This window comes from Hemicordylus capensis, chromosome 3 (assembly GCF_027244095.1).
Source record: "Hemicordylus capensis ecotype Gifberg chromosome 3, rHemCap1.1.pri, whole genome shotgun sequence".
NCBI lineage: Eukaryota > Metazoa > Chordata > Lepidosauria > Squamata > Cordylidae > Hemicordylus > Hemicordylus capensis.
In genome coordinates, this window is record NC_069659.1 from 51,291,305 (window position 1) to 51,319,265 (window position 27,961).

General features: G+C 42.8%; 1 protein-coding gene across 8 annotated transcripts in view; it reads left to right on the forward strand.

The window, feature by feature from the left end:
* Positions 1–27,961, forward strand: part of NME7 (NME/NM23 family member 7) — a 157,070-nt gene that overhangs the window by 118,169 nt on the left and 10,940 nt on the right. For all 8 annotated transcript variants that reach the window (XM_053310235.1, XM_053310236.1, XM_053310240.1 and 5 more), the window contains one exon: positions 6,695–6,802. In XM_053310235.1, coding sequence (XP_053166210.1) covers positions 6,695–6,802 — 108 coding nt within the window. The remainder of the gene's footprint in view (positions 1–6,694; positions 6,803–27,961) is intronic.

Genomic DNA, 27,961 nt, shown 5'->3' on the forward strand with positions numbered 1-27,961 from the left:
AAAGTTCTGGGGCACCAAATTTGGGTGGTGGGTAGGTCCCCATGGGTACCACCAACCACCCAAATTTCAAGGCAGTGGGGCACTTGGTTGATTTCTAATGAGGTGTTTTTTTTAGTGTTTGCTGATTTTGTATATTTCTGCCATAGGAAATAATGGGGGTTTGAAGTCACCCTATCCTAACCCTAACATGGATCCACCAGCTTTCATTTTTTTAAAAAGCGAAAAAGAAAAAGCTAAGCACTAGCCCTAGTAGAAGTGGAGTTATGGAGCATGTGTTTGGATTCTTTGGTGTCTAATAACCTTTCCTCATAATGAATCCCTATGAGGATTCATTGTAAACCTTCATTTCTTCTGTTCATTTTGACTGTCATTGGACAGTGCCAACTGCCATGTCCAACTACACCACCACCCCACCTGCAAGGCAGTGGGGTACTCAGTTTATTTTTTTAGGAATTTTTGAAGTGTTTAGATTTTTTGGTCTTCATCACACACCTTCATTTCAACCCGCAAGCCACTGGGTACTTAGTTTATATTTTAGGAATGTTTGAGGTGTTTAGACTCTTTAGACTCTTTGGTGTGTAATGAATGCTCATAGGGATTCATTATGAGGAAAAGTTATTAGACACCAAAGAGTCTAAACACTTAAAAATTCCTAGAACATATGAGTAGTACCCCACTGCCTTGCAGGTGGGAGGCGGGTGTAGTTGGCAAATGACAGTTGATAGTTGGCACTGTCCAAAGACAGTCAAAATGAATAGAAGAAATGAAAGTGTGTAATGAATCCTCATAGGAATTCATGGAGGGAAAGTTATTATACACCAAAGAATCCAAACACTTGAAAAATAGTGACCACAAATTTTGCTGCATAACTCCACTTCTACAAGGTGTCTGCTTTTAGTATACTTGTAATAGATGTATGGATAGAATTCTTTGGGATGCATTTGAACTGCTTGTAAGTGCACTCTTGGGGATTCAGTAGATGCTTGCAAAACTCAGAATGCAGCAAGCAGTTGCAGATCTCCTTATCTGAGAGGAACAGATCTTAATGGGACAAACCCTTAATGCTGGTTGGCATTCATATGATGATTACGAGGTATGGTGGATGACATTTCTCTTGTGCTTGTTGATAAAAAGTGGCAGACATCCCACAGTCCCTGGATAAATAGAACTTAAGTGAATCAATAACTGGTGTTGGAGTAGAATTGGTCATTACATCTGTAGCTTTTATTAAAGGCTTTAAAGTATGTGTGAATGATAGGCCCATTTACCTCTCAGGTTTACAGCTTTTATTTAGCTGCTCTTTAGCTCCTTTTATTTTGTAACATGTAATACTAATACAGTTTTTATACACACACACACACACACACACACACACACACACACACACACACACTCTGAAGGCCTCTTCATATATTACTGCAACAATCCCTCCAGTGGCTGTTGCTGGTGTCTATCTTATGTTTCTTTTTAGACTGTGAGCCCTTTGGGGACAGAGATCCATCTTATTTATTTCTAATTTCTCTGTGTAAACCGCCCTGAGCCACTTTTGGAAGGGCGGTATAGAAATCGAATTAATAATAATAATAATCATCATCATCATCATTATTATTATTAATAAGAAGAAGACCAAAATAATCCCAGTGGTAACTGGCGCCCTGGGTGCAGTTCCAAAAGACCTTGAAGAGCACCTCAACACCATAGGGGCCACAGAAATCACCATCAGCCAATTACAAAAAGCAGCTTTACTGGGAACAGCCTATATTCTGCAACGATATCTATAACCATTGACAATAAAATTCTGGCATCCCAGGTCCTTGGGAAGGACTCGATGTCTGGATAAAACAAACCAGTCAATAACACCTGTCTGACTGTGTAAACAAGAAATAATAATAATAATAGTAATGTGGGAGCTACTCCTTCCCTGTGGCTTCTTTCCATGTTACTGTGGTAACATTTAGAAACCCAAAACCACGTGAGTTTTGTCATGGGTCCTTCCTTACGACCCAATCAGTAAGCAGACAATGACTGAGTGGAATTTTGTCACCTTGATTGATTGATTGCTTGATTAAGTGCTATCAAGTTGGTGTTGACTCTTAGCAACCACATAGATAGATTCTTTACCAGGATGATCTGTCTTCAACTTGGCCTTTAAGGTCTCTCAGTGGTGCATTCATTGCTGTCGTAATCAAGTCCATCCATCTTGCTGCTGGCCATCCTCTTCTTCTCTTGCCTTCCACTTTTCTCAGCATTACGGACTTCTCAAGGGAGCTGGGTCTTCACATAATGTGTCCTAAGTATGATAGTTTGAACCTGGTCATTTGTGCCTCGAGTGAAAATTCTGGATTGATTTTCTCTATGATCCATTTGTTTGTTTTCGCTGCCGTCCATGGTATCCTCAAAGGTCTTCTCCAGCAAGTTCAAAAGCATCAATACTTTTTCTATCTTGCTTCTTCAAAGTCCAGCTTTCACATCCATAGAGTGTCATGGGAAAAACCATTGTCTGGACTATTCTAATCTTTGTAGATATAGACATGTCACGGCATCTAAATATCCTTTCCAAGGCCTTCATTGCAACCCTACCAAGTGCTAGTCTGCGGCGTATTTCTTGACTGCTGGATCCTTTACTGTTGACGGTCGATCCTAAAAGGCAGAAGCTATCCACCACTTCAGTGTCTTCATTATCAATTCTAAGGCTGGTTGCTGTACCCATTGTCATTAGTTTAGTCTTCTTTACATTTAGTCCGAGTCCCATTTTTTAACTGTGCTCCTTGACTTTCATTTTTAGAGCTTGCAGATCATCCACATTCTCAGCTATCAGAGTGGTGTCATCAGCATAGCACAGGTTATTGATGTTTCTTCCTCCAACTTTGAAAACATGCTCATCTTCTTCCAATCCAGCTTCTCTCAGTATAAGTTCAGCATATGAGTTGAATAAATAAGGAGAAAGTATACACCCTTGTCTTACTTCTTTGCCAATCTGGAACCAGTCTGTTTCATCATGTTCCATCTGGGCTGTGGCTTCCTGTCCTGTGTATAGGTTTCTCATGAGAACAATGAGGTGTTCTGGGATGCCCATTTTCCTAAGGATATTCCACAACTTGACATGGTTGATGCAATCTAAGGCCCTTTCTGTAGTCAATAAAGCACATATTGACTTCTTTCTTGTATTCTTCGGATTTCTCAATTATCCAGCGTGCATCAGCAATGATGTATCTTGTTTCAGAAAAGGCCAAGGAACCAGCTTGAACATCTAGCATTTCCCTTTCCACATAGGGATCTAATCTGCATTGGATGATCTTGAGCATTATCTTGCAAGCATTTGAAATTAAGGATATTGTATGATGGTTTGCGCTATCTGTTAAGTCTCCTTTCTTTTGTATGGGTATGTAGACTGACCACTCCCAATCTGTTGGCCAGTGCGTTGTTCTCCAAATTTGCTGGCATAGTTTGGTAAGAGCCTTGACTGATTCTTCCCCTGTTGCTTGCTATATTTCTGTAGTTATTCCATCAGTTCCTGTAGCCTTCCGACTTGGTAATGACCAGAGTGCTGATCTAACTTCATCTTCCTGTACTAGAGGTTCTTGCAAGTAGGGAATATCTTCTAGAGTATCTTGGATGTTGATCTCCCTGCTGTATAGACTTTCAGTATACTCCTTCCATCTCTGTTTGATCTTCTCTGAATCAGTTATTTTCTGTTCATTGGCATCCCTTAACATACCAATTCTAGGTTGGAACCTCCTTCTGAGTTCAGAGATCTTTTGGAAAACTTTCCTTGTTTTTCCATGTATATTCATCCTCAAGGTCTTTATATGCAGCCAAACAAAGTTTAAAAGTTTGCATGTTGGACACTAACATCCATTTTTTCCCTAATTACCTTTCACATACAGACCCAATGCTTTGGAATAGGAAGTGGCTATGCCCGTACATTGCTACTTAAATAGCCATTTTCATTTCATCTAGTTGTATCCATTGTTTTCCTACAAAAGCTGCATTTCAACACTAAATTGGACTAGAAGCTTGCAGCCAAAGAACCGTCTGTTCAGTATGTGAAATTTAGCTTCCACTTCCCTTTCTCAGCAGAGGTCTCCTCTGTTCCTTTCCTCAAGTCCCCTTTTCTGCTTGTTTTTCAGACTTTGCCTACTCCAGATCACTTCTTCAGCCATCATGGCTCTGTTCTTCATGCCTTTGAGCTACCATACCTGCTGGGATGGCTTTCTAATCCACATCTTGTCTCTATGTGAGGTTTTAATCCCAACCAAACCACTTTCCTTTTCTTCACAGATACTGGGTGACAGACATTCTGTCAGCTTTCTTCACTGAACACTTGGAATGTTCATGGACATTCTGTGCTATCATACCAATTCAGTAGTCAATGTCAGAGGCTTCACTGCCACAAGTGCATCTCCATATCTTTGCTGTGAAATGGATATGTCATCCAATCAGAAAAACCCGCACCCCCTTTTTTTGGAACATTGGGCTTGAGTTGAGCTGCCATATTTTTTAAATTGACTCTGCTTCTGTGCCAGCAGGCAACTTGATATGGAAGTGTAGTAGATGATGCTTTTCCATGCCAGTAAAACTTTTCCGTGCCAATAAAATCTTCATCTGCTAACTTTCTTTGTGCTAGGCTGCTGCTAAAAGCACTGAACTAGTGAAAATGGTTCCACCCTAAGCCTGAGAAGGAATTTTGGGTAACTATATACCACCTTGTGAAAACTGATTGGTCCTAATAAAGGTGATGTTTTACTGTCCTTATTTTTGGTGACAGAGGAACAGCTGAGGAGAAGAGAATTTGGGGCTGCTGAAAAGGTGGTTTCCTCCTTATTAACCTACACTCAATTCACTTGAGGGAAGGAAGGAAGCAAGCAAGGGGTGGTGTTGGGCAAGTATTTTTATATGTCCGCTCCTGAGTAAATAGCAAAGGGGATCATCAAGAGAGAAACCAGCATAGTTACATGATCACACACGTATTCCAGATGACACTGGAAGACGTTCAAAAACAAAGTCTCACATGTAGACCGAGAAGATGTTGTTATTGGACAGTGCCCTCTGCAAGTTCTTTTAAATTAAATGTTTCTTCTCTAGAACACTGTGTGTATATGCACGGTAAGACCCTGCAAAGTGTCACACAAGGCTACCCTTTGCATTACTCGGTTGTGAAAATGGCCTGTAACTCTTAGATTTGATATTAAGCTAGTGACAGAATAAGCTGAAAAGTGATGAGTTGCTGTCATATATGCACCAATTGCTGTTATCTTTACTAAAAAGGCAAACACTGGTTCATTTTGTCAACCCCCTTTGAATCGCTTTACATTACTTCACATTAAAATTCAATTACTTGTTGCTGGAGTTTATTTTAATGGTTTATTCATTTTGAATGAGTTTGCACCTCTCCAATAAATTTTTACAGATTCGTAGTTCCAAGGTTATCTGCTGCTGCCAGAGGCAAGCAATTTAATTAGTAACTCAAACCTTCATTTACATGCTGTTTTAGAGTTGATTGTTAAGGCAATATGAAAAATGTTTGCAGCATAACAGCCTACTTTGAGTGCCTTAATGTAAGAACCGAAAGAAAATGGAATGGGGTGGAATAATTTGACTCCATTGTGTGCTACAGGCAAACCTAACTGTTCTCAAATCAGACATCGGTGGTTCTGCGTATCCGCAGTCGGGTAATTAATACCCAGCTTTGGCATGCATGGAAAACAAAGGGTTAATTTCTGCATTTCTGCAGTTTCAGGATGGCTAGAAATGACCTCCATGGTCATTTCCAGCCACCATTTTGAGGGGAGGAGCCATTTTGTGGCTCATTTGTTCATTAAAAAAAAACCCCACAATTTTTCCTGCAAAAATGCCAGATTTGGGACTTGGGGGCGGGGGGGGATTGCTGGACACCTGGAGACCTGAGGAGCACGATAGGGCACTTTTCTGCAAGTTTTTGGGTTCTTTTTTCACTGTTTTCTGAGCCTCCAAAAACCTAACCCCCTGAGTCCCATTGACTCAATGACTTGTTTAGTTCTATGGTTGTAGCAGAGAACAGAACCCCTGTGCATAACGGGGTTCATCTGTACTGACAAGTTGGATATGATGCAGGAGATGTATGAATGCATCTCCCAGAATCTCCTAATTTTTCTAAAAGTAGCTATAGTAGGGCCCAATTCAAACTGAGGCCAGATCTCTTGGGGAGAGGAATCTCTTTCCCTCTCCTGTGTCACAAACCAAATCACCTGAAACTGCTGTTAGGGGAAGGGAAACGTACAGGCATAATAGGGGTACATGTATGTTTCCCCTTCCATGGCTACCAGTAACTTTTGGGAAGGGTTGATTTGAGCTGGGGAAACCATCCCTCTCCATTGCTATGGGCCCTTATCCAAATCACACAGACTCACACCTGCTTGCAGCTGCTTTTAAGAAAATTAAAAGGTGTTGGGAGATGCATTGAGAACTCTGAATGCAGAAGGTGCCTCTGTCCATTTTTCAGCAGCCGTTCCCCCACCCCCATTCCTATCCCCTTCAAGAGAAATCTAACCCTCAGGAAAAAAATTTCAGAGGCAGAGGGGCTGATATGAGGATGAGGGGCTGGGAAAGTAGTCCTCATATATATAACATTTTATTGCCTTTTCTGTGTGTGGTGGTGGTATTTCTGCTTCTGATGCCATTTGCTTCACTCTGTTAACATGTTTATGTCACACAGGAAATAGCCCGTCACCTCCGTCCATGCACACTCCGTTCAATCTATGGTAAAAGCAAGATCCAGAATGCTGTCCACTGCACAGATCTTCCAGAAGATGGTCTTTTGGAGGTAAGGTAGATGCTACATGATGCACCTTTAGATATGAGTGTGGGTTGTGGTCTTTTTCATGTGATGGGGGAGAGATTGTTTTAACCTATTCAATAACATTGTAAGTAAAATCAGATATTTAAGTTGGGTAGTGCTTGTGACAGTATTTCTGTTTTGTTTTTTAAATTATATATGTTCTGCTGCTTAAATAGGATAGGAAGTTCTAGTCGAAATGCACCTCATACGTTTCACTTAAACAGTTTTTGCAGTAATTTATTGGACAGCAGCAAATTGAAACAAATTAGTACTGCAAGTATCCGAAGATATTATCCAGCAACTATTTTATCAACAACCTGTTATTTAATATGTATTTGAACTTAAAAGTAATTTGCATCATAGTTGATACCACTAGTAACTGTTCACATGATTACTGTGTATGTGGTTCATCCCTTGCCCCCTGCCCCAGTTTTACACAACCGTGATTGGATCTACTACAGACCTTTTGAATGCAACAGAATGGTGGCTTTTTACTACTTGCAAACAGTCTGAGCCTTTGCTTTATGCTCCTTTTAATAATGTAGGCATGATGTGGTGATGCCTTTCTGTAATTATCACATCCACAGATTTAGCTTTAAAGCCAACAGAGTGGTCTTATGAACTGGTTGCTTCTCATATGGCAGTTGGAACTCACCTCACCCAGATCTGCCAATGTATGTCTTATCAGTACTATGCTAATAATGTAATAAAGCGTTGAATACTATCTTCAGGTTCTTGGCAAACGCGGTATATTGCTTGAAACCTTCTACATCCAGTGCTCTCCAGCTGCCAATGCCTTCAGGCAGTATTATGAAAGCCACTGACCTATTCTTTGTAGTTAGTATGGACAGTTCTATGGAAGCAATATTGTTACAGCTATTGGCTTCAACTGTAAAATGATCTTACTACTTCTGCACAAACAAAAATAGGTTGCGATTTGTCTTCTGAGAACTACAGCAGCTCACGTTTCCCCGTTCTCTCCTCACCAGAAGGAGACGTCTGGGGAACTATCTGTCTGGAGAAGATAGTATTCACAATAATGTGTGATATGATATCATAGGGCTATACATTTCCCTGGCCCCACAAGGAGCAGTTTATGAAGTGAAACAGAGGTGGGGAATCTTGCTTTGCAATGATGTGGTTCCCCATAATGTTAGTTTTAGCCTCAACGAGCCAGTCTTAAGGCTAGTGTGTTTATGCTTGGCAAGATTAACTTTCTCACACATGTGCTGCGTATAATATAATAAGGCAGTGCGAAACTTTGGGAGCCTATTTGGTTTCAGCCTACTTCGGCATGAAGTGCTGTCTGGTTGGGGCTGAGGCTGAACTGAAGCCAAGAAAACTGGACCGAAACTTCAGAGGGTTGAACCCCTTCAACCCTCCAAAGTTTCTGTTTGTCCTGGCCTCACCTAAAAAGTAGTACTAAATAGGAACAGGTAAGGTCACTTTCCTAAACAGGAACAGACAAGGTCACGCCAGGAGGTCACTCTCTTATGTCTTTTCTCCCAGAGGTGAGGGAGCAGGCAACATCTTCTGCAGTTTGTATTAAAACAACACACACACACAACGCTTTTATTTTCAATGGCCACAGCCTCAGAAAAGGCTACAACTCCCAGAAGCACCCACACCATTCCCAGGATTCCTGAAAAAGTAATGGAGGAGGAAGGCGTTTAGATCCAAAGCACTGAAGACATTACCTGCTCCCTTTCTACTGGGAGTAAAGATATAGGAAGATAGTCTGTCTCCTGCCCCACTACCCAGTCTGGTTAGTAATACTTTTAGGATTGAGGGGATCCATAGTTAAGGCTGAAAGGGTTCAGCTTGAAGTGAGGCAGCACCCCTGGCCCAAGCCCTGAAGCAAAGCAGGATCTGCTCCAAAGCATCAGGACACCTTCCAAACTGAACCAGGATGGCTTCACACAGCCCTAGTATATGAAGGATCAGCATCTTATTAATGTTGGGCCAAGTCTGATTAAAAATGCACACTGCTGACCAACATTATAGACAGGCTGACGGACAATGATCCAAGTGGATATAAAAGCGGGATAATCAACAACACCCTGTTGATCTTTGGGAAGAATAGTAAAGGATAGTTTTACTTCAGTTGTCACGGCATAGTAGCCACTAGAAACCTCTTGTGCGCTATTGCTGGCCTACACACTTGCTATGCAGTCTAATTGTTCTTAATGTGCGACGCAGTTCAAACATGATATTGTATCATGTGCTCATCAACTAAGTGGAGAAAAAGAAAACAAGACCCTTTGCACCAACTTGCATGGCCCATCTGTCACCTGGGCCCTTCCTTCTTGAATTGCAAGAGCAGCCAGCTGCTTTGCATGAATGGAGGGAGACAGAAACCCAAGGCCATAGGGACCATTGAGCAAGGGAGGACGACCATCTCCCGGCCACTAAGGCACCACTTTGGCTAAGGCACCCCCTTGTCCCCTCCCATACCCAGTTGGCAGATGTAGAGCTCACTAGCTGGGAGTGTGAGGCGTGCCCCTCTCCTTTCCAGCTGGTGTTTCACTGAAACACTGACTGGGCAGGAGGCAGGGAGCCTAGCCAGCCAGCGTTCCATGAAATGCTGAGTGGGGAGGATGGGAGAGGGTCCAAATGGACCCTCTACAGGGTAGTGGCTGGGGACAGAACCTGACATCAGATGCAGGGGGTGTGGCCAGTACCAGGAAAGGGGTCAGGAGACCCCTACAGAGCATCCCCAGTCAGTGGCTCATTGAAGCCAAGAAGGCAGGGAAAGGAGCTCCCAGACAGTGATTCAATGAACTGCTGACTGGGGAAGCTCTGCAGGGGCTGGCCGGCCCTGTCCCTGGTACTGGCCATGCCCCCTGCATCTGATGTCAGATGCAGGGGGAATGGCTTGAGGTGCGCGTGTTTCGAGCACCATTTAGGAAGGTTGTTTTTCTGAGGAGAGCTGGTCGGCCCTTTGGTGTCGGCAGGTAGACCAGGCCTCCACTCCAGACTCAGCACGTTGGCTCGCCTCGGAAGACGGGTCTACCCATTGCGTGAGCTCGAAATGACATGCGAAATCAGTTTCATGCACAGCATCCCTCGGTGCTTGTGATGTGAACCACTTTTCAGATGGTGAGCCCTTTTGGGACAGAGAACCACCATTTATTCATCATTTATTTTTCTGCATAAACTACTTTGAGAACTTTTGTTGAAAAGCAGTATATAAATATCTGTTGTCATAGTAGTTATCGTACAGTCCTCTTTAGATTACTGTTCAGAATGCAAGTGGTGGATCTTTACATGCTTTTTCAAAACAAAAAAATCTCCCTGTGCATTGAAAGCTGATGTTTCCCCTGAGCAGGTGTGTAGAAAGCCGGCAGTGGCGTGCGTGCAATCTGCTGCCGCCAGCCCATAGGTCCCCTAACCACACGCCCTACATCTGATGCAGGAGGGTGGCAATATGTGAAAAGAGGGCCCCATGGCCCCATTTTTGAAATGCTTCAGCCAGCGCTGGGTTCCCAGCCAGGCTGGAAACCGATCACTGGCTGAAGTGCCTTGCGAACAGGGCCCTGTGGCCCCGTTTCCCCATATGGTCACGCCCTCTGGGTCTGACACTAGATGCAGGGGACGTGACTCGGTTGGATGGGGCAGCTCCACAGGGAGAGGTGGCCAGGTTCTTTGGACCCGCCCACACAATGGTGGCTCCACCCCTGCCCTGAGATAGGACAGTTTCTTTGTGTAGGGGATTTTCTTATATGTAGGGGAGCTCTCAAGTATATATTCTGAAGTACAGTAGTACAGGCCAGAAGGTCTGTAACACAGTTTGTAAATCAGACAAAGGGGGTAGCTGCTTTTAAAAGGGTGGGGGAGTTCATTGTCAGTCTGTAGTTTGACCCTGAACTTTTGGCTCTTTTTTCCCACCTGAAAATGACTTCACTAAGCACAGTGAAGTTAATAAATAACCCTCATATGGCTGATCTGAGTTAGGAAAGAGAGGAAAGAATTTAAAATGCCATTGGCCATACTGTGAATAAGCCCATTTTCATTCATAGCATTTGAAGTACGGTTTTATTTCTCTTGCTTTAGGAAAGAGTAAGTGGAGGTATGTCTTTTGCAAAGTCCTCTTCACCTAACAGAATCAAAGATAGTTAACTGTATATCAGAAAATGTCAATGCCTATGAAAGTTTTTGAGCCATTTCCTTCCATGATTTTTAAGCTACTTAACTGAATTCTGAGCTCAGTTCAGCGTCTCAGTTATGCTTCTCTTCTTATAACAGGAAAGACATTTTCAGATGTAAACAATGTTATTTATGAAGTACATAAATAAAAAAGTACATGGAAAATGGAGTGACAAGAGATTAGTGCATTCATAAGAACAGCCCTGCTGGATCAGGCCCAAGGCCCATCTAGTCCAGCATCCTGCTTCACACAGTGGCCCACCAGATGCCACTGGAAGCCACAGGCAGGAGTTGAGGGCGTGCCCTCTCTCCTGCCATTACTCCCCTGCAACTGGTACTCAGAGGCATCCTGCCTTTGAAGCTGGAGGTGGCCAACAGCCCTCCAACTGGTAGCCATTGATAGATCTCTCCTCCATGAAGTCATCCAAACTCCTTTTAAAGCCATTCAGGCTGTTGGCTGTCACCACATCCTGTGGCAGAGAGTTCCACAAGTGGATCACGCGTTGTGTGAAAAAGTACTTCCGTTTGTTGGTCCTAGACCTCCTGGCAATCAATTTCATGGAGTGACCCCTGGTTCTGGTGTTGTGTGAGAGAGAAAAGAATTTCTCTCTCTACTTTCTCCACACCATGCATGATTTATTATTTCTTGTTTACACAGTCAGACAGGTGTTATTGACTGGTTTGTTTTATCCAGACATTGAGTCCTTCCCAAGGATCTGGGATGGCTGAATTTTATTGTCAATTGTTATAGATATCGTCGCAGAATATAGGCTGTTCCCAGTAAAGCTGCTTTTTGTAATTGGCTGGTGGTGATTTCTGTGACCCCTATGGTGTTGAGGTGCTCTTCAAGGTCTTTTGGAACTGCACCCAGGGCGCCAATTACCACTGGGATTATTTTGGTCTTTTTCTGCCACAGCCTTTCAATTTCAATTTGTAGATCTTTGTATTTGGTGATTTTTTTCTATTTCTTTTTCTTCTATTCTGCTATCCCCTGGTATTGCTATGTCAATTGTTTTCACTTGTTTTTCTTTCTTCTCGACTACAGTGATATCTGGTGTATTGTGTGGCAGATGTTTGTCTGTTTGTAGTTGGAAGTCCCATAATATTTTTACATCTTCATTTTCTTCCACTTTTTTTCAATTTTATGGTCCCACCAATTTTTGGCTACAGGTAGCTGGTATTTTTTGCAGATGTTCCAGTGTATCATTCCTGCTACCTTGTCATGCCTTTGTTTGTAGTCAGTCTGTGCGATCTTTTTACAACAGCTGATTAGGTGGTCCACTGTTTCATCTGCTTCTTTACAAAGGCAGCAACTTGCTGTTTGTTGTGGATTTTTCTACTTTTGCTCTTATTGCATTTGTTCTTAGTGCCTGTTCTTGTGCAACCACTATTAAACCCTCTGTTTCTTTCTTCAAGTAACCATTCTTAAGCCATTGCCAGGTCTTGGTGATGTCTGATTTTCCACTTATATTGTGCAAATATTGACCATGCAGGGGCTTATTTTTCCATTTTTCTGCTCGGTTCTTGACTTGTTCATTCTTGTAGGTCTGCTTTCTTTCATTGGTGTTGAATAGTTTTGCGTTATTGACCATTTGAAGTGCATCTTCTTCACTGTCTTTGATATATTCTTCAAGGCCTCTTTTCTCCTCCTCTACTGTTTGATGGACTTGCAGCATTCCTCTTCCACCTGAGCTGCGAGGGAGGTATAGCCTATCTACATCACTGTGGGGGTGCAGAGCATGATTGATGGTCATTATTTTCCTGGTCTTACGATCCAGCGTCTCTAGCTCTGCCTGGGTCCAGTCTATTATTCCTGCAGGGTATGTGATAAAAGGTATAGCCCAGGTGTTTGTGGCTTGTATGGTGTTCCCGCCATTGGGTTTGGACTTGAGGATTTTTCTAACTCTCCTGATGTATTCACTTCCAATTTTTCTTTTAACTTCAGTGTGTGCAATGTTATCAGCCTGGAGAATGCCCAAGTATTTGTAATGTTCTTTCTCTTCCAGGTTCTTGATCTTGCTTCCATTGGGCAGTTCTATTCCTTCTGTTTTTCTTATTTTTCCTCTGTTCATTATTAATGCAGCACACTTGTCTAGTCCAAACTCTATTGCTATATCGCTACTGAATATATGGACAGTGTTTAGCAGTGATTCGATTTCTGACTGGGACTTTCCATACAACTTCAGATCGTCCATGTACAGCAGATGGTTGATTTGACTGGATGTTTTAGATGTTTGAGAGCCCCTGGTGGCGCAGTGGTAAAACTGCCGCCCTGTAACCAGAAGGTTACAAGTTCGATCCTGACCAGGGGCTCAAGGTTGACTCAGCCTTCCATCCTTCCAAGGTCGGTAAAATGAGTACCCAGAATGTTGGGGGCACTATGCTAAATCATTGTAAACCGCTTAGAGAGCTCCGGCTATAAAGCGGTATATAAATGTATGTGCTATTGCTATTGCTATTGCTATGTTTGGTATCCGAGGCCTGTTTTGTTTAGTATTTGTGAAAGTGGGGTCATGGCGATTACAAACAACAGAGGGGATAGTTAGTCCCCTTGGAAAATGCCTCTTCTAATGCTAACCTGTCCAAGTGTCTCACCATTGATTGTTAACTGTGTACTCCACATGCTCATTGCTTTTTTTATAAATATCTGAACGTTTTTGCTGACACCAGTTGTTTCTAAACATTTTAGTATCCATGTGTGAAGCAATGAATCTAAGGCTTTCTTGTAGTCAATCCATGCAACATTTAAATTGGTTTTTCTTCTCTTGCAATTTTCTAAAATCATTTTGTCAATCAGCAGCTGGTCTTTTGTGCCTCTGGTGTTCGGGCAATTTCCTTTCTGTTCAACTGGAAGCTGTTTGTTAGTTAATAAGTGTTGCATCACTTCATCTGCTATTATTCCAGTTAATAATTTGAACATGGTTGGCAGGCAGGTTATTGGTCTATAATTACTTGGAAGTGCACCTTTTGCTGGGTCTTTCATTATGAGATGAGTTTTCCCAGTTGTTAGCCATTGTTCAATATCACCTCCTTGCAAAATGTGATTGAACTGTTTTGATAGTTGTTTATGAAGGCTTGTTAGGTGTTTAAGCCAAAAGCCATGCAGTTCATCGTCGCCTGGCGCAGTCCAAATTTTAATTTTCTTTGCTCTTTCACTTATTAATTCTGGTGTTATTATTAGATCTTGCATTTGTTGGTTACGTTTTTTGACCTCTTTCATCCAGCCGGCTTTTTTATTATAATCTATTGGATTGTTCCATAATTTCCCCCAGAATTGCACTGTTTCTTCTTTATTTGGTGTTTCTATGTTTCTTGCAGTTTCTCCTTCTATGCTTTGGTAGAAACGTCTCTGATTCGACTGGAATTGGAGATTCTGCCTGTGTTGTGTAATTCTGGCTTCATACCTGCTAATCTTCTTTGACACTGCTGTTATTTGCTGCTTTATTATTTCCAGGACTTCTCTAATTTTCCTTGAATCTAGGTGGTAATTTTGGATCAGATACTGTTTGGTGTTTTCATTCTTCAGCTTCTTGTCTTTCATATCTTTCAATTTACTAGCATCTGATCTAAGCCTGGAGATTTTATTTTCTAATCTAATCTTCCATTTAGGTGATGTACTTGCTTTCTTTTTTTTACAGGTCCACTGATCTTATATCTGAGCTCTTGTGTTGTTATTGTTGCTGCACTGTACATTAGTTGGTTTGTTTATTACAAATTATTGGTTGTTATTTCTGCAAGTGCAGCACTGACATCTTTTAATGCCTGAGCAAGTTTTTCTTTGGCAACTGTTTTTAGAGCTGGAAGTCAAACCCTGGTGGTTGTTTGGTTCATGTGCTCAGTTATTTTTTGCTTTAGTTCTTTTTGCTTTTCTGTTAAACAGCATTTGGGTTTTTGAGGTGAAGGCAAAGGGGCGGTTGCCTGGTTTTGATTTTGAAACAGTTCAGCAACAGTGGCATCCTCTATTTCCCACACCTCCTCCACCTGCGCCTGAGCAACTGCTTCAGTTGGTGGTAATTCTTCTTCCATATCTTGAGCCTGTGTTGCTCTTTGCAGTTCTTCCAGCTCAACTCTTGTGAAAACTTTATTTCTGATTATGAATCTTCTCTGGTCTGCTAGCCTTTGTTCTGTTATTTCTGTATCTGGATGCTTCTCTTTCCAAATTTGGTACATTCTTTTTAAATAACCTCTTCTAGTTGGACTAGACTTGTAATAGCAGATCATTATTTCCTTGTTGGCATTTTCCGTATATTTTTTTCGGTTAAGCGACGTTTCTTCCAGTAACTTTGCTGTCTCCAGCCCTGGTTGCTCAACTGAAGATCCTGAGTCCTGTTGCCCACTTGCCACCAGATGTCCAGGGACTATAGCACATGGCACGGTCCTTGTTGACCCGGATGACGACCGATCCGGTATAGATTTATTAAAGTTACGTCTCACCATATTGTTGATGGGAGAGGCACTCTTTGTCTGGCTCCTGTGGTGAGACCTGTCCAGTATGGTTGGACCTCTGGCATAGCTCTCACCTTCCTCAGAGCACACAAGCCCCACAACCACGCCAAGGTAGTGCCATTATTATTATTATTATTATTATTATTATTATTATTATTACATTTATATCCCGCTCTTCCTCCAAGGAGCCCAGAGCGGTGTACTACATACTTGAGTTATATACCTCCATCATGTCTCCCCGCAGTCGTCTTTTTTTCTAAACTAAAAAGCCTCAGGTGTTGTAGTCTTGCCTCATAAGAAAGGTGCTCTAGGCCCCTGATCATCTTGGTTGCCCTCTTCTGCACCTTTTCCAGTTCTACAATGTCCTTTTTAAGATGTGGTGACCAGAATTGTACACAGTACTCCAAGTTTGGTCGCACCATAGTTTTGTATAAGGGCATTATAATATTAGCCGTTTTATTTTTAATCCCCTTCCTAATGATCCCTAGCATTGAATTTGCCTTTTTCACAGCTGCCGCACATTGAGTCGACACTTTCAGCGGGCTGTCCACCACGACCCCAAGATCCCTCTCCTGGTCTGTCACCGACAGCTCGGATCCCATCAGTATATACTTGAAGTCGGGGTTTTTCGTCCCAATGTGCATCACTTTACACTTGCTAACATTGAACTGAATTTGCCATTTTGTCGCCCACTCACCCAGTCTGGAGAGATCCTTTTGGAGCTGCTCACAATCCGTTTCGGATTTCACTACCTGGAAGAGTTTGGTATCATCTGCAAATTTGGCCACCTCGCTTCTTACCCCTGCTTCTAGATCATAGATGAATAAATTAAAGAGCACCGGTCCCAGTACAGATCCCTGGGGGACCCTACTTCTTACTTCCCTCCATTGTGAAAACTCTCCATGTATACCTATCCTCTGTTTTCTGTCTTTCAACCAGTTAGCAATCCACACATGTACTTGTCCCCTTATCCCATAATTGCTAAGTTTCCTCAGTAGTCTTTGATGAGGAACTTTGTCGAAAGCTTTTTGGAAGTCCAGGTAGACTATGTTAACTGGATCACCTTGATCCACACACTCGTTGACACCCTCAAAGAAGTCCAAAAGGTTGGTGAGGCAAGATTTACCTTTGCGGAAGCCATGCTGGCTCACTCCCAGCAGGGCCTGTTCTTCTAGGTACTTTAAAATTTTATCCTTGAGGATGCTTTCCATCAATTTGCCTGGAACAGACGTTAGGCTAACCGGCCTGTAATTTCCCGGATCACCCCTGGGTCCCTTTTTGAAAATCAGTGTTACATTTGCTACTCTCCAGTCCTCTGCTACAGAGCCTGATTGCAGGGATAAGTTGAAAATTTTAACAAGGAGGTCAGCAATTTCACGTTTGAGTTTTGAGGACTCGGATGGATGCCATCTGGCCCTGGTGATTTGTTAGCTTTCAGTTTTTCTAGACAGTTTAGTACATCATCTCTTGTCACTTCTATCTGACTCAGCTCTCTAGCCTCCATCCCTAAAAACCTGGTTCAGGAACAGGTATATGCTCAGTATCCTCTGCCGTGAAGACAGACGCAAAGAACTCATTTAGCTTCTCTGCAACCTCCATATCCTCCTTAATAATCCCTTTCACTCCCTCATTGTTTAATGGCCCAACTGCCTCCCTGGCAGGTTTCCTGCTTCTGATGTACTTAAAGAAGTTTTTGTTATTCTCCTTGATACTTTGGGCTAAATGTTCCTCAAACTCTCTTTTTTGCCTCCCTTATTGTCACCTTGCATTTCTTTTGCCAGAGTTTGTGTTCCTTTCTGTTTTCTTCATTTGGACAGGCCTTCCAATTTTGGAAGGAAGTCTTCTTCCCTTTTATGGCTTCCTTGACAGTACCCGTTAGCCATGCTGGCATCCTCCTGGACTTAGTGGTATCTTTCCTCCTTTGGGGTATAACTGGGCTTCTAGTATTGTGGTTTTGAGTAAACTCCATGCACTCTGGAGCAAAGTGACTCTCCTGATTTTCCCTTTCAGCTTTCTTTTCACCATGCTCCTCATTTTGGAGAAGATTCCTCTTCTGAAATTCAAAATGTCCGTGTTAGACATCCTTGGTGATTCTCTCCCCGCATGAATGCTGAATTTTATGGCTCTGTGGTCACTGTTCCCTAAAGGGTCGATGACACTGATGTCACGCACCAGGTCCTGGGTGTCACTCAGAATTAGGTCCAAGGTCGCCTTCTCTCTGGTCGGTCCCATGACCAGCTGTTCTGGGGCACAGTCATTTAGTGTATCTAGAAATTTGACCTCTTTGTCCTGACCTGACTGTGAATTTACCCAGTCTATGTGTGGGTAATTGAAGTCACCCATAATTACAGCCCTGCCTCTCTTTGACGCCTCCCTGATTTCCTCCTCCAACTCCCAGTCACTGTCGGCGTTTTGATCCAGAGGGCGATAGCACATCCCCAGTAGCACGTCCCCTTTCCGGCCTTGTATAGTCACCCACAGTGTTTCTGTGGAGGACTCCAGTCCACCTAGGTTTTCTAGCTTGTAAGATTCTATCCCTTCTTTAACATACAGTGCTACTTCACCTCCAAGGCACCCCTCCCTGTCCTTTCTGTAGAGTTTATACCCAGGGATAACTGTGTCCCACTGGTTCTCACTATTCCACCATGTTTCTTTTATGCCCGCTATATCTATTTCTACGTTAGCAACCAAGCACTCCAGCTCACCCATCTTGGCTCGGAGGCTTCTGGCATTGGCATATAAGCACCTATACGCTGAATCTCTCCCCTGAAGTATGCTATTCTTATGACTCTTTGACCTGCTGGCACAGGCTCCCTTCTGCTCTTTATGCGGTTCTGCTCTGTCCCCTTCTGTTTTATCTGAATTCTTTGCACCTTCGCACTTTAAAGGATGGCTTTTGCCAAACGGGATACTGCCCAGCTCCTATTGGCTGTTCCCCAGGTGTCATTTTAAAAGCTGCTCCGCAACCTTTTTGATTTTAAGCACCAGTAGTCTGGTTCCATCTTGGTTCAAATGCAGCCCGTCCCTTTTGTACAGGCCTTGCTTGCCCCAAAATGTGTCCCAGTGCCTAACAAGTCTAAACCCCTCCTCCCGGCACCAACGTCTCATCCACGCATTGAAACCCCCCAGCTCTGCCTATGTCACTGTACCTGCATGTGGAACAGGTAGCATTTCTGAGAATGCTACCTTGGGGGTCCTGGACTTCAATCCACTACCTATCAGCCTAAATTTGGCTTCCAGGACCTCCCAACTACATTTCCCCACATCGTTGGTGCCAACGTGCACCATGACAGCTGTCTCCTCCCCAGCACTGCCTAGGAGCCTGTCTAGACGCCACGTGATGTCCGCAACCTTCGCACCAGGGAGGCAAGTCACCGTGTGGTCAACACGCGGGTCACAAACCCATCTCTCTATCCCTCTAATGATCGAATCACCCACTACAAGGAGGCCCCCACCCCTCAGACGAGTATACCCCTTGCGAGAGGATATGGGCTCATCATCCACGGAAGGGGTCCCTTCTAAAGGAGCATTTCCCTCTTCCTCAGACCGATGTCCTCCTTGCCCAAGACCTTCATTCTCCCTGACAGCAGAGGAGCTACCAGCCCTGGAGTGGGATGCCTCTATCACATCCCTGAAGGTCTCGTCCACATGCCTCTCTGTCTCTCTGAGCTTCTCCAGATCCGCCACCTTGGTCTCAAGGGAACAGATTTGTTCCCTGAGGGCCAGGAGCTCCTTGCACCGAGCACTCCCCTCTTCCTGTTAGTTTGTTTGAAGGGGAAAAGGCTAGATGTTTAGAAAAGCTTGCTCACCTTCTTGGCTGTGTCTGCTCTTCACAGAGTAGCCGAGTACATTTTGAGTACATTCAAAAGTATGAGAACTTTGATAAAGACTTAATATGTACAGTTGTATGCAAAAGTGTACACAAAATTAAGTCTGGAAAATACAAATAGTACCGTCATATAGTCCCTCTTCTACTGTTAAATGAAACGTGTGTGTGTGTGTGTGTGTGTGTGTGTGTGTGTGTGTGTGTGTGTGTATCCTTTAAGGCAGGGTTTCTAAAATTTGGGTCCCCAAATAATATTGGTCTACAATTCCTCGTATCTACACCACAATAGCTTTTGATCATTGTGGCTGTGGATGACAGAAGTTGTAGTCCAACAACATCGAGGAACCCAGGTTTGAGAAATTCTACTTTAAGCTATGTGGTTTAACAATGTTTCTTTAGATCATGAGTACTCTGGAGCAGCAACTATTCCTTTTGATATGCCTCATGTCTTATGGGTCCATTAGAGCTGCTGTGATGTAGTAGTTATAGGACTGGAGAGGCCCAGGTTCAAATCCCCACTCAGCCTTGAAACTCACTGGGTGACCTTGAACCAGTCACTTTCGATCAGTTGATCCTACCTCAGAAGGTTGTAGCGAGGATAAAATAGAACTGGGAATCAATGTGGTATCTGCAGGTCAGTGGGAAGTATCTTATTTAGAATTTCTAATAAAATAATAATAATAATAATAGGTTTCCAGATTTCCCTGAGCATGTTCTGGTGTAAGAAATAATGCATTGCCGCGTATCTTGGGGATGGCCAGGGGGAGGGCGGGGCGGACAAAGGCCTTTAGGTCCAGGCTTCAAATTTACCTAGGTGCACTTCTGATTGCCTTACCTCAATAGATATGATAATCAGTCAAAACGTCAGAATACTATAAGATCTAACTGAGTAACATAACTGGATAACATACAGTGTTTCCCAGGTTCTAGTTTTCCCTGAGGAATCAGCTGACTGTATTTCCACAAACTCTTCCTCTGAAGGAAAGAACAAGATGATTGGATTACATATTCTTCAAGTCCTAAGAATACAAAATAGTAATTGAAAATGTATGACTGTAGGCCAGAAGTTACGACAAAATCAATGAGGTTGGTTTTCATGTTTTGTCAGCAGAAAATTAAAGAAATAGAAAACCACTTGAAGTAATTATTATATTGAAGAAATCACAAGATTTTAATAATGTGGCAGTTTCATAGGTTGAGCTATGCCAATTGGTGCCTTCAGCAAGACCATTCATATGGAACGTTCCCCTCCCACCTGCTCCAAACACAGCTGTTCCATGACAGATGGAGTGTGGTTCAGGCCTTTTGCAGAATAACTAGATTTTCCTAATGTAGTTCAATATCTCTGAGCAGTGTTGTTGCACTGGAAGGACAAAGGTTATGCTATGAATATGGAGAATGGAGAGAAAAATAGGCTATCCTTGAGTAAATAAGCATTTGAAACTGTTACTATTTCAGCGGAGCTGTTGTGGCATGATATATTGTTAAGGTATAGTGGATCATGTGTGACGCTGGTGGGAGTGGGACCAGACTGTATTCTTGTATTGTGGTAGATTTGTCTGAGCCACCTTTAAGATGAAGCAAGATTCTGAGGGACTATCTAATGCATTGAGGCCACTTGACCCATTTAAGTTAACACAACTTAAGAACAGCCCTGCTGGATCAAGTCCAAGACCTCTCTGGTCCAACATCTTGTTGCCCAAAGTGGCACACCAGATGCCTCCCAAAATCAGGAGATGAAAGCATGCTCCCTCTCCTGCTGTTGCTCCCCTGCACTGATATTAAGAGGCATCGTGCCTCTGAGCCTGTGGGTAGCCTATAGCCATCAAAACTAGTAGCCATTGGTAGGCCTGTTCTCCATGAATTTGTCTAAGCCCCTCTGAAAGCCATACAAGCTGGTAGCCATCATCACCACATCCTGTGGCAGAGAATTTCATAAATTAATTGTGCACTGTGTGAAAAAGTACTTCCTTGTGTCAATCCTAACTTTCCTGGCAATCAGTTTCATGGGAAATATAAGTTGTGAGTTAATGTAGTGTCCATAGGCTGGTTCAAAACAATATGTTCAACTGGCCTCCTCCCCTCACATGATGCTGAATGTGAGCTGTGTTCCCTCTAAGGTGAGTGGCTGCACAGTCACGCACAAAAGTCTAGCCCTGCGCTCAGCTGATTCTAGCAGTGGTGCAGTCTTGCTCTGAGTGCCCATGGCTGCTTCAAGTGCCGCCTCCTTCCTTTTCCTTTTCCTTCCCCAGTGCCGCCTTTTTCTCCACTGCCGCGTTGGCTCTTGCTAGGTCCAGAGTGGGAAAACTGGCTCTCTTGTGAAAGCGAGAGAACCGATTATCCCTCTCTGGCTGTGACAAGACCCTACTGAAAATGGGTGACAGGCGCCTTGATCATCACAATGGGTGCATATGCTCCCATCGCCATTTCCAATAGGCTCTGACCTCGGCCAGAGCAGGAGAATCAGTTCTCTTGCTCGCAGGGGAGAGCTAATTTTGCTGCTCTGGCCACAGCAAGAGCTAACACAGCAGTGGTGGCCAAAAAGGCAGCACTGGGGTAGGGAAGGGGAAAGGCAGCACTTGAAGCAGCCATCGCAGCTCAGGGTGAGACTTTGGCAAGGAGCTTGTTTATCTAAGGCATGTGTTTGTTAGCTCCAATCTCCAGGATATTTGGAAGGAAATAGGAAGCCTACTGTGACTAACTATCCAGTTACAGGGGCAACTAACACTCAGGCAATCAATATTTTTCAGGATAAGAGCAAGAAACAAGGATGGATTTGAATTTAAATAAACAAAACTTAGGCAACAGGGAGCTGTTTATTTTATTATTTTATAGGCCAGTTTTAACCACCAATGGCAAATACAATTGCTGTTAAAACAGAAGACAGGTAAATGTAATAGAGTCGTAAAATACACTTCTTTCCTTCCATATTTATGGTGTGGGTGTTGTCCTGTCTCTATAGCGGCACTTAATAATGCACATGTGGGCCCACTGCCTTGATACTGCCGCCCAAAACGAAACTCATTCTGCTCACTGATGGAAAAAAAATAGAGGGAACACTGAATGTGAGTATGCACACCCAACCCATCCCCCTCCAGTCTCATAACTGTTCAGAGGCGTGGCCAGATTCATTTGAGCAGTTCCTTACATATGATTTAAATACTACATGGGTGACCCCCCCCCCCAATTACAAACTGGAAGTAGTACGCTAAGAGGGGAGAAGCAGGACGTGCATGCTCACATCTTGCATCATGTGCTGGGTAGGGCCAAAGCCGCCCAGGATAACCATTGGGTAAGTTGGTTGTTTGAGCATGGATCAACATCCTGCTCAAAGGTGCAGATCATTTACTACACATCTGCACTTGATCAGAAATGATTTTGTTCAGATGACATGGTTACCAGGTGGTTTACAAGCACTTAATCGCTTCTGAATAAACTACTGGGGAGAAATTTCCCACTTAAGTCGGAAGATAAGAAAGGTGATATTTTGTAAGTTGCCTTGGATATCCTTAACAGGTAACTCAGTTCAATTATTGCTGCATATTGCTAGCATTAAACAGCTCTCTGAGGTTTTAGAACATTAACAGAAAGGGACCGGCTCCTGTTGTTGCCCGCTTTCCCTTGACCTTCCATCTGCAGCTGCTGCAGTTTTGGCAGTAGTAACTGATACTGCTAAGCTTGTTCAGCAACAAGTGCTTTTGGGAGACCGCTGTTACCAAGGCATTCTATTTACAAGTTATGTATTATATTTTTAAAAAAACATTTTGCTGCTTCGCATAGGGATATATGTTGGCTTCTCTGTTGCCTTATTCATGTGAGCTCTTTCCATGTCCTTCCTTGAGGTCTTCTCATGTTCTAGAGTCATTTTCATTTTGTACTTCTAGATAGACACCAAAAAGCAATTATATTCTCAATTATGTTCTTGTACAATAGTACTATTTGTGATAATTAAAGTGGACTTGAGTGGTGTTCACACATTATATTCAATGTGTGTACAGACTATATACAGGGTACGCACATATAGATCTGAATATGAGTACAGTTTTCACATTATGTTTAGCACATGTACAGTAGTAAACATTTTATCTGTAGCCTGCATTTTAGGGGACCTGTACCCAGATTCACTTTTAAAATAAGAGCAGTCATTTACACAAATACATGTACATGTGTACAGACATCTGTACACATGTACAGCATAATGTCTGAATAGAGCTCTGTAAACAGTTAACTATAATATCTATTCACAACAGCAGTAATAGGTGATAACACAATCTTCCTAGCTTTGCAATGCTAATATAGTGGAGAAAGAAACAATTGTTTTTATTCAGCCCTAAAGGAAGAAAATCAAATTTATTGATTACACTACAGTTCAGCAATTTCACATTACAGTTTCCATTTCAGATTCCTTTGTTGAAATTCAGTAAACTTGCTTCAGCCAAAAAAAACACAAACCCTCGACTGAAGCTCTTCACTTTGAAGAATCAAGTTATCCCATCTAGTTCTTGATTGAAAAATCAAGTTTGCTAAATTCTCCACAGAAAAGTATTTCGGTCATGCTTGTGTATGTCCATGGGTCTCCCAGTACCTCTAAAGAGTACAATCATCAGTTTTAAATACATCAAGAGAGTAGGCACTCTAATAATTTTTGCAGCCATAGTTTTGTGAGGTATCTTCTCCAAAAATACTGACTGCCTTGATCAAATAGGCAGCCCACTAAGAAGTATCATCTCATTTTCCAAATAATTTAAAGTTACAAAATGCACCCAACTGAATCATAGCAGATGCACAGGCTTCAGAAGTCTGGGTTAGATTTAGGGAAGAGAGCTGGTCTTGTGGTAGCAAGCAGGACTTGTCTCCTTAGCTAAGCAGGGTCTGCCCTGGTTGCATATGAATGGGAGATGAGATGTGTGAGCACTGTGAGATATTCCCCTTAGGGGATGAAGCTGCTCTGAGAAGAGCAGAAGGTTCCAGGTTCCCTCTCTGGCATCTCCAAGATAGGGCTGAGAGAGATTCCTGCCTGCAACCTTGGAGAAGCCGCTGCCAGTCTGTAGACAATACTGCGCTAGATGGTCTGACTCAGTATATGGCAGCTTCCTATGTTCCTATGTCTCATTTTCATGTGATCAGTCACTGAAGAGAACGTTAGTTTTTCATCTTACTCTTGCTCACTAACAATTCTTGATTAGTGCCACAAATTTGAGGATGTTTAAAGATTAGGGGGCCAATGAAAATAAATGTGATAAGAGAAACTGAAGCCAACATATATTTGATAGCCTATTTTTTAGATATGGAAAATGTTATTGGCATCTATGAAACAAAACTGTTATCAGAGTATATTTAGTGTGTCAGCACTTCATTTTCTCTACATTTATCACACTTCAATTTCCATAGGTGGCATTAGTTAGTCATCTGTTCAGTTTCCTTGGAGTTCTTTCTAAATCAGTGCCTCAGCCCTATCATAGGGTTTGAATGTCTTAGAAATGCTTTATTTTAGTTAAGGTCTAAGCATTCCATGATTAACATATTTAAGGTTCTGTTTTCAGAGTACTGCATGTGTAATTTGTACAGCTCATCACAAAGAAACATATGCTTTACTCCCGCACAGGGACTTCTTGTTCGTGTTTGCTTTCCATGTGAAATAAGTAATTTAGAATGAAACTGTGCTTGAATGCCAAAGGTTTCAGGTTGGAGTCTCTCCCTGCCCCTCCGGGAGATGCCAAGGATTGACATTTGAGTCCCAAAGCCTGTATGATGCCATAGTATGTGATCTAATGATTTTTGCAAAGATAATGTGTGGTACAATTCTACTGCAGTTACATTCTTCTCAGTTACAACACAAGAAACACACAGTTCGATTGCAACTCTGTATTCTACTGGACCAATTGATGCTTCAGGGACTAAACAGGAAATTGAGTAGATTTCAAAGAAAGTGGTGGAAGGAAAGAAACAGTTGTTCTTGGGAAGGTGACTGTCTTGTTCAAGGTGTTGAGTTCATTGGCATTTCAAATGTCACAGCTAAATACAAGTGGGTTGTAGGTTATGCCATTTAAAGCAGTGAATAGGCAGGGAAGCCTTACTTTTTGGAGTTATGCTGGGAAAGCCCCATCTTCTGGGCACCTGCCAGGGGATGATGCTCTACCAACACCTGTGCCAGTGCAAGCTAGTCAGCTGGCACCCTGTGATGATTTGATGTTTGCTGTGTGGTCGTTCTGTTGAGTGCTCTTCCCACTCACTATCCTCTCTGTCCTTATTTAGCCAAAGGATATGCAGGTGCCAGTGGAGAGGGCTCTGTGCCAGCCCTTTTCACAGCCATGTATCTATTTCTATAGTGCCATCTACATACATAACCTTCTGCAGAACCAAAAACTATCTCTCTTTCTCTCTCTCTCTCTCTCTCTCTCTCTCTCACACACACACACACACACACACACTCTCTCACAAACTCTCTCTCTCTCCCTCTCTCTCTCTCTCTCTCTCTCTCTCTCTCCCCCTCCCTCCTTCTCTCTCCCTCTCTCTCTCACACACACACCCCTCTGCCTTGAGGAGCTAATTTACATGCCAGTGCCACATCTGGACTATAGATGTAAACTAGTTGCAAACCTACTTAACATAACAGTTACATAACATGACTTCCAACTACCAAACTCTGAAAACTAGTTCTGTGAAGGGACTAAAGGTAAAGTGTACCATTGAGTCAGTGTCGACAGCTGGTGACCACAGAGCCCTGTGGTTGTCTTTGGTAGAATACAGGAGGGGTTTACCATTGCCTCCTCCCGCGTAGTATGAGAGGATGCCTTTCAGCATCTTCCTGTATCGCTGCTGCCCGATACAACATACCAGTGGGGATTTGAACCGGCAACCTCTGGCTTGGTAGTCAAGCAATTTCCCCACTGCTCCAGAAGGGACTTTGATTGATTGATTAAGTGCCGTCAAGTCGGTGTCGACTCTTAGTGACCACATAGATAGATTCTCTCCAGGATGATCTGTCTTCAACTTGGCCTTTAAGGTCTCTCAGTGGTGCATTCATTGTTGTCGTAATCGGGTCCATCCAGCTTGCAGCTGGCCGTCCTCTTCTTCTCTTGCCTTCCACTTTTGTGGACTCTTAATAGAACACTTCCAGAATTGTTACCAAACTGCATCCCTTAGGATTGTTTTGGAGAAGCCATGACAAATAAAATAGCTTCAGACCAGTTTCATTTGTTGTGTAGATATGCCCTGCACCTCACACTTGGAGGCTATTGCCACTTATGTGTTTACTCTTTGGAAAAGAGAATGTAGGGAAGTGGACAAGAGTTTAAAATTCTTAAAAACAATTTGACAGTGATGATCACTTTGTATTCCCTCTGCCACATTGATTTTCAACATTTCAGAGACCTCTGAAGACCCTCTCTCCCTCCCTCCCTTTTCAATGTGAAGTCAAAACAATTGTATCTGGAATCCAAATAGCTGTAAAACTGGCGGAGGGCAAACTGTAGCCACATGCATTTCATGCAGGAGGTCTCAAGTCCAGCCCCTGCCATCTCCCAGAAGGGCTGGGAAAGGCCTCTGTCTGGAATCTTGGACAGTTGCTGCCATTCAGAATAGCCGGTACCGATGAGCACATGGACCAGTGACTGACAGGCCATTGACTGACACAGTATAAGGCACCTTCGTTTGTTCAACAGCCCAAGAGAGCTGCAGACCTGTTTTCATCCAACAGCACGTGTCATAGGACAGTTGGCTTTTGAAACTGAGGAGAGTATCAAAAAGCAGTTTGTGTGATGACAACGGGACCACTTCTTTATTTATTTAAACAAGTCAAACATGCCACTGCCAATGTTCAAACTTCTTGTGTGACCCTGAGTAGCTTTTTGGATCTTGGCCTATGTAATCCAAACTTAGCCCTTGAAAAAGGGTAATTACGTATAACTCACCCTATAAATTTCAAATACATCTGCATCGGTAAGGGCTAGCTAGATTATTATTTTTTCTGAATGAAAACTAGGATAAATTGTTGCACATTCCTGATGAAATATTGATTCATCTAAGATCCTTGGAAGCAGGGACTTGTCAGTGTTGCCTGTGTACCTCTGTAAGGTGCCATATGCAGTGATAGCATTATATGAATAATAATTAATAAATAATACTCAATAAATAATAATTCATAGCTCTTTCTGTCCATGAGTTTCCCATTGTTATAAACATAGGAAGCGGCCTTCTACTGAGTCCGACCCTTGGTCCATCTAGCTTGAGACTATCTCTACTGACTGGCAGCGGCTGCTCTTTCAGGCTTCAGGCTGGAGTCTCTCCCAGCCCTACTTGGAGATGCCAGGGCTTGAACCCAGGCCCTTCTGCATGCAAAGCGGATGCTAAACCACTAAGCTACAGCCACACACCCCCAACTGTGAAGTAAGTGGCAGAATGACAAAATACAAACTTGTTAAAAGATTCCCATTTTAAAATACTTTAATTTTTCCCTTTGTACTGAACTCTGCACTATGATGCATTTTATATAAAAACTATAAAGTGTGTAAATGAATAACTCTGCAAAGCGTAAAGTTGCTAAAAGCATGCCATGCATTTTCTTTGTCTGGCATTTACTTGTCTCACATTCTGAACAAAGGTTTCCTTTGGTGGTGTTACATATTAACTTCCAAGCTAAGATACAACCAGCCTTTTAGCAGTGTGAAATTTTAACTCTTCTTTTCTCAGGACATTCTGCCTTGTAAAATGTTACACAAGAGAAT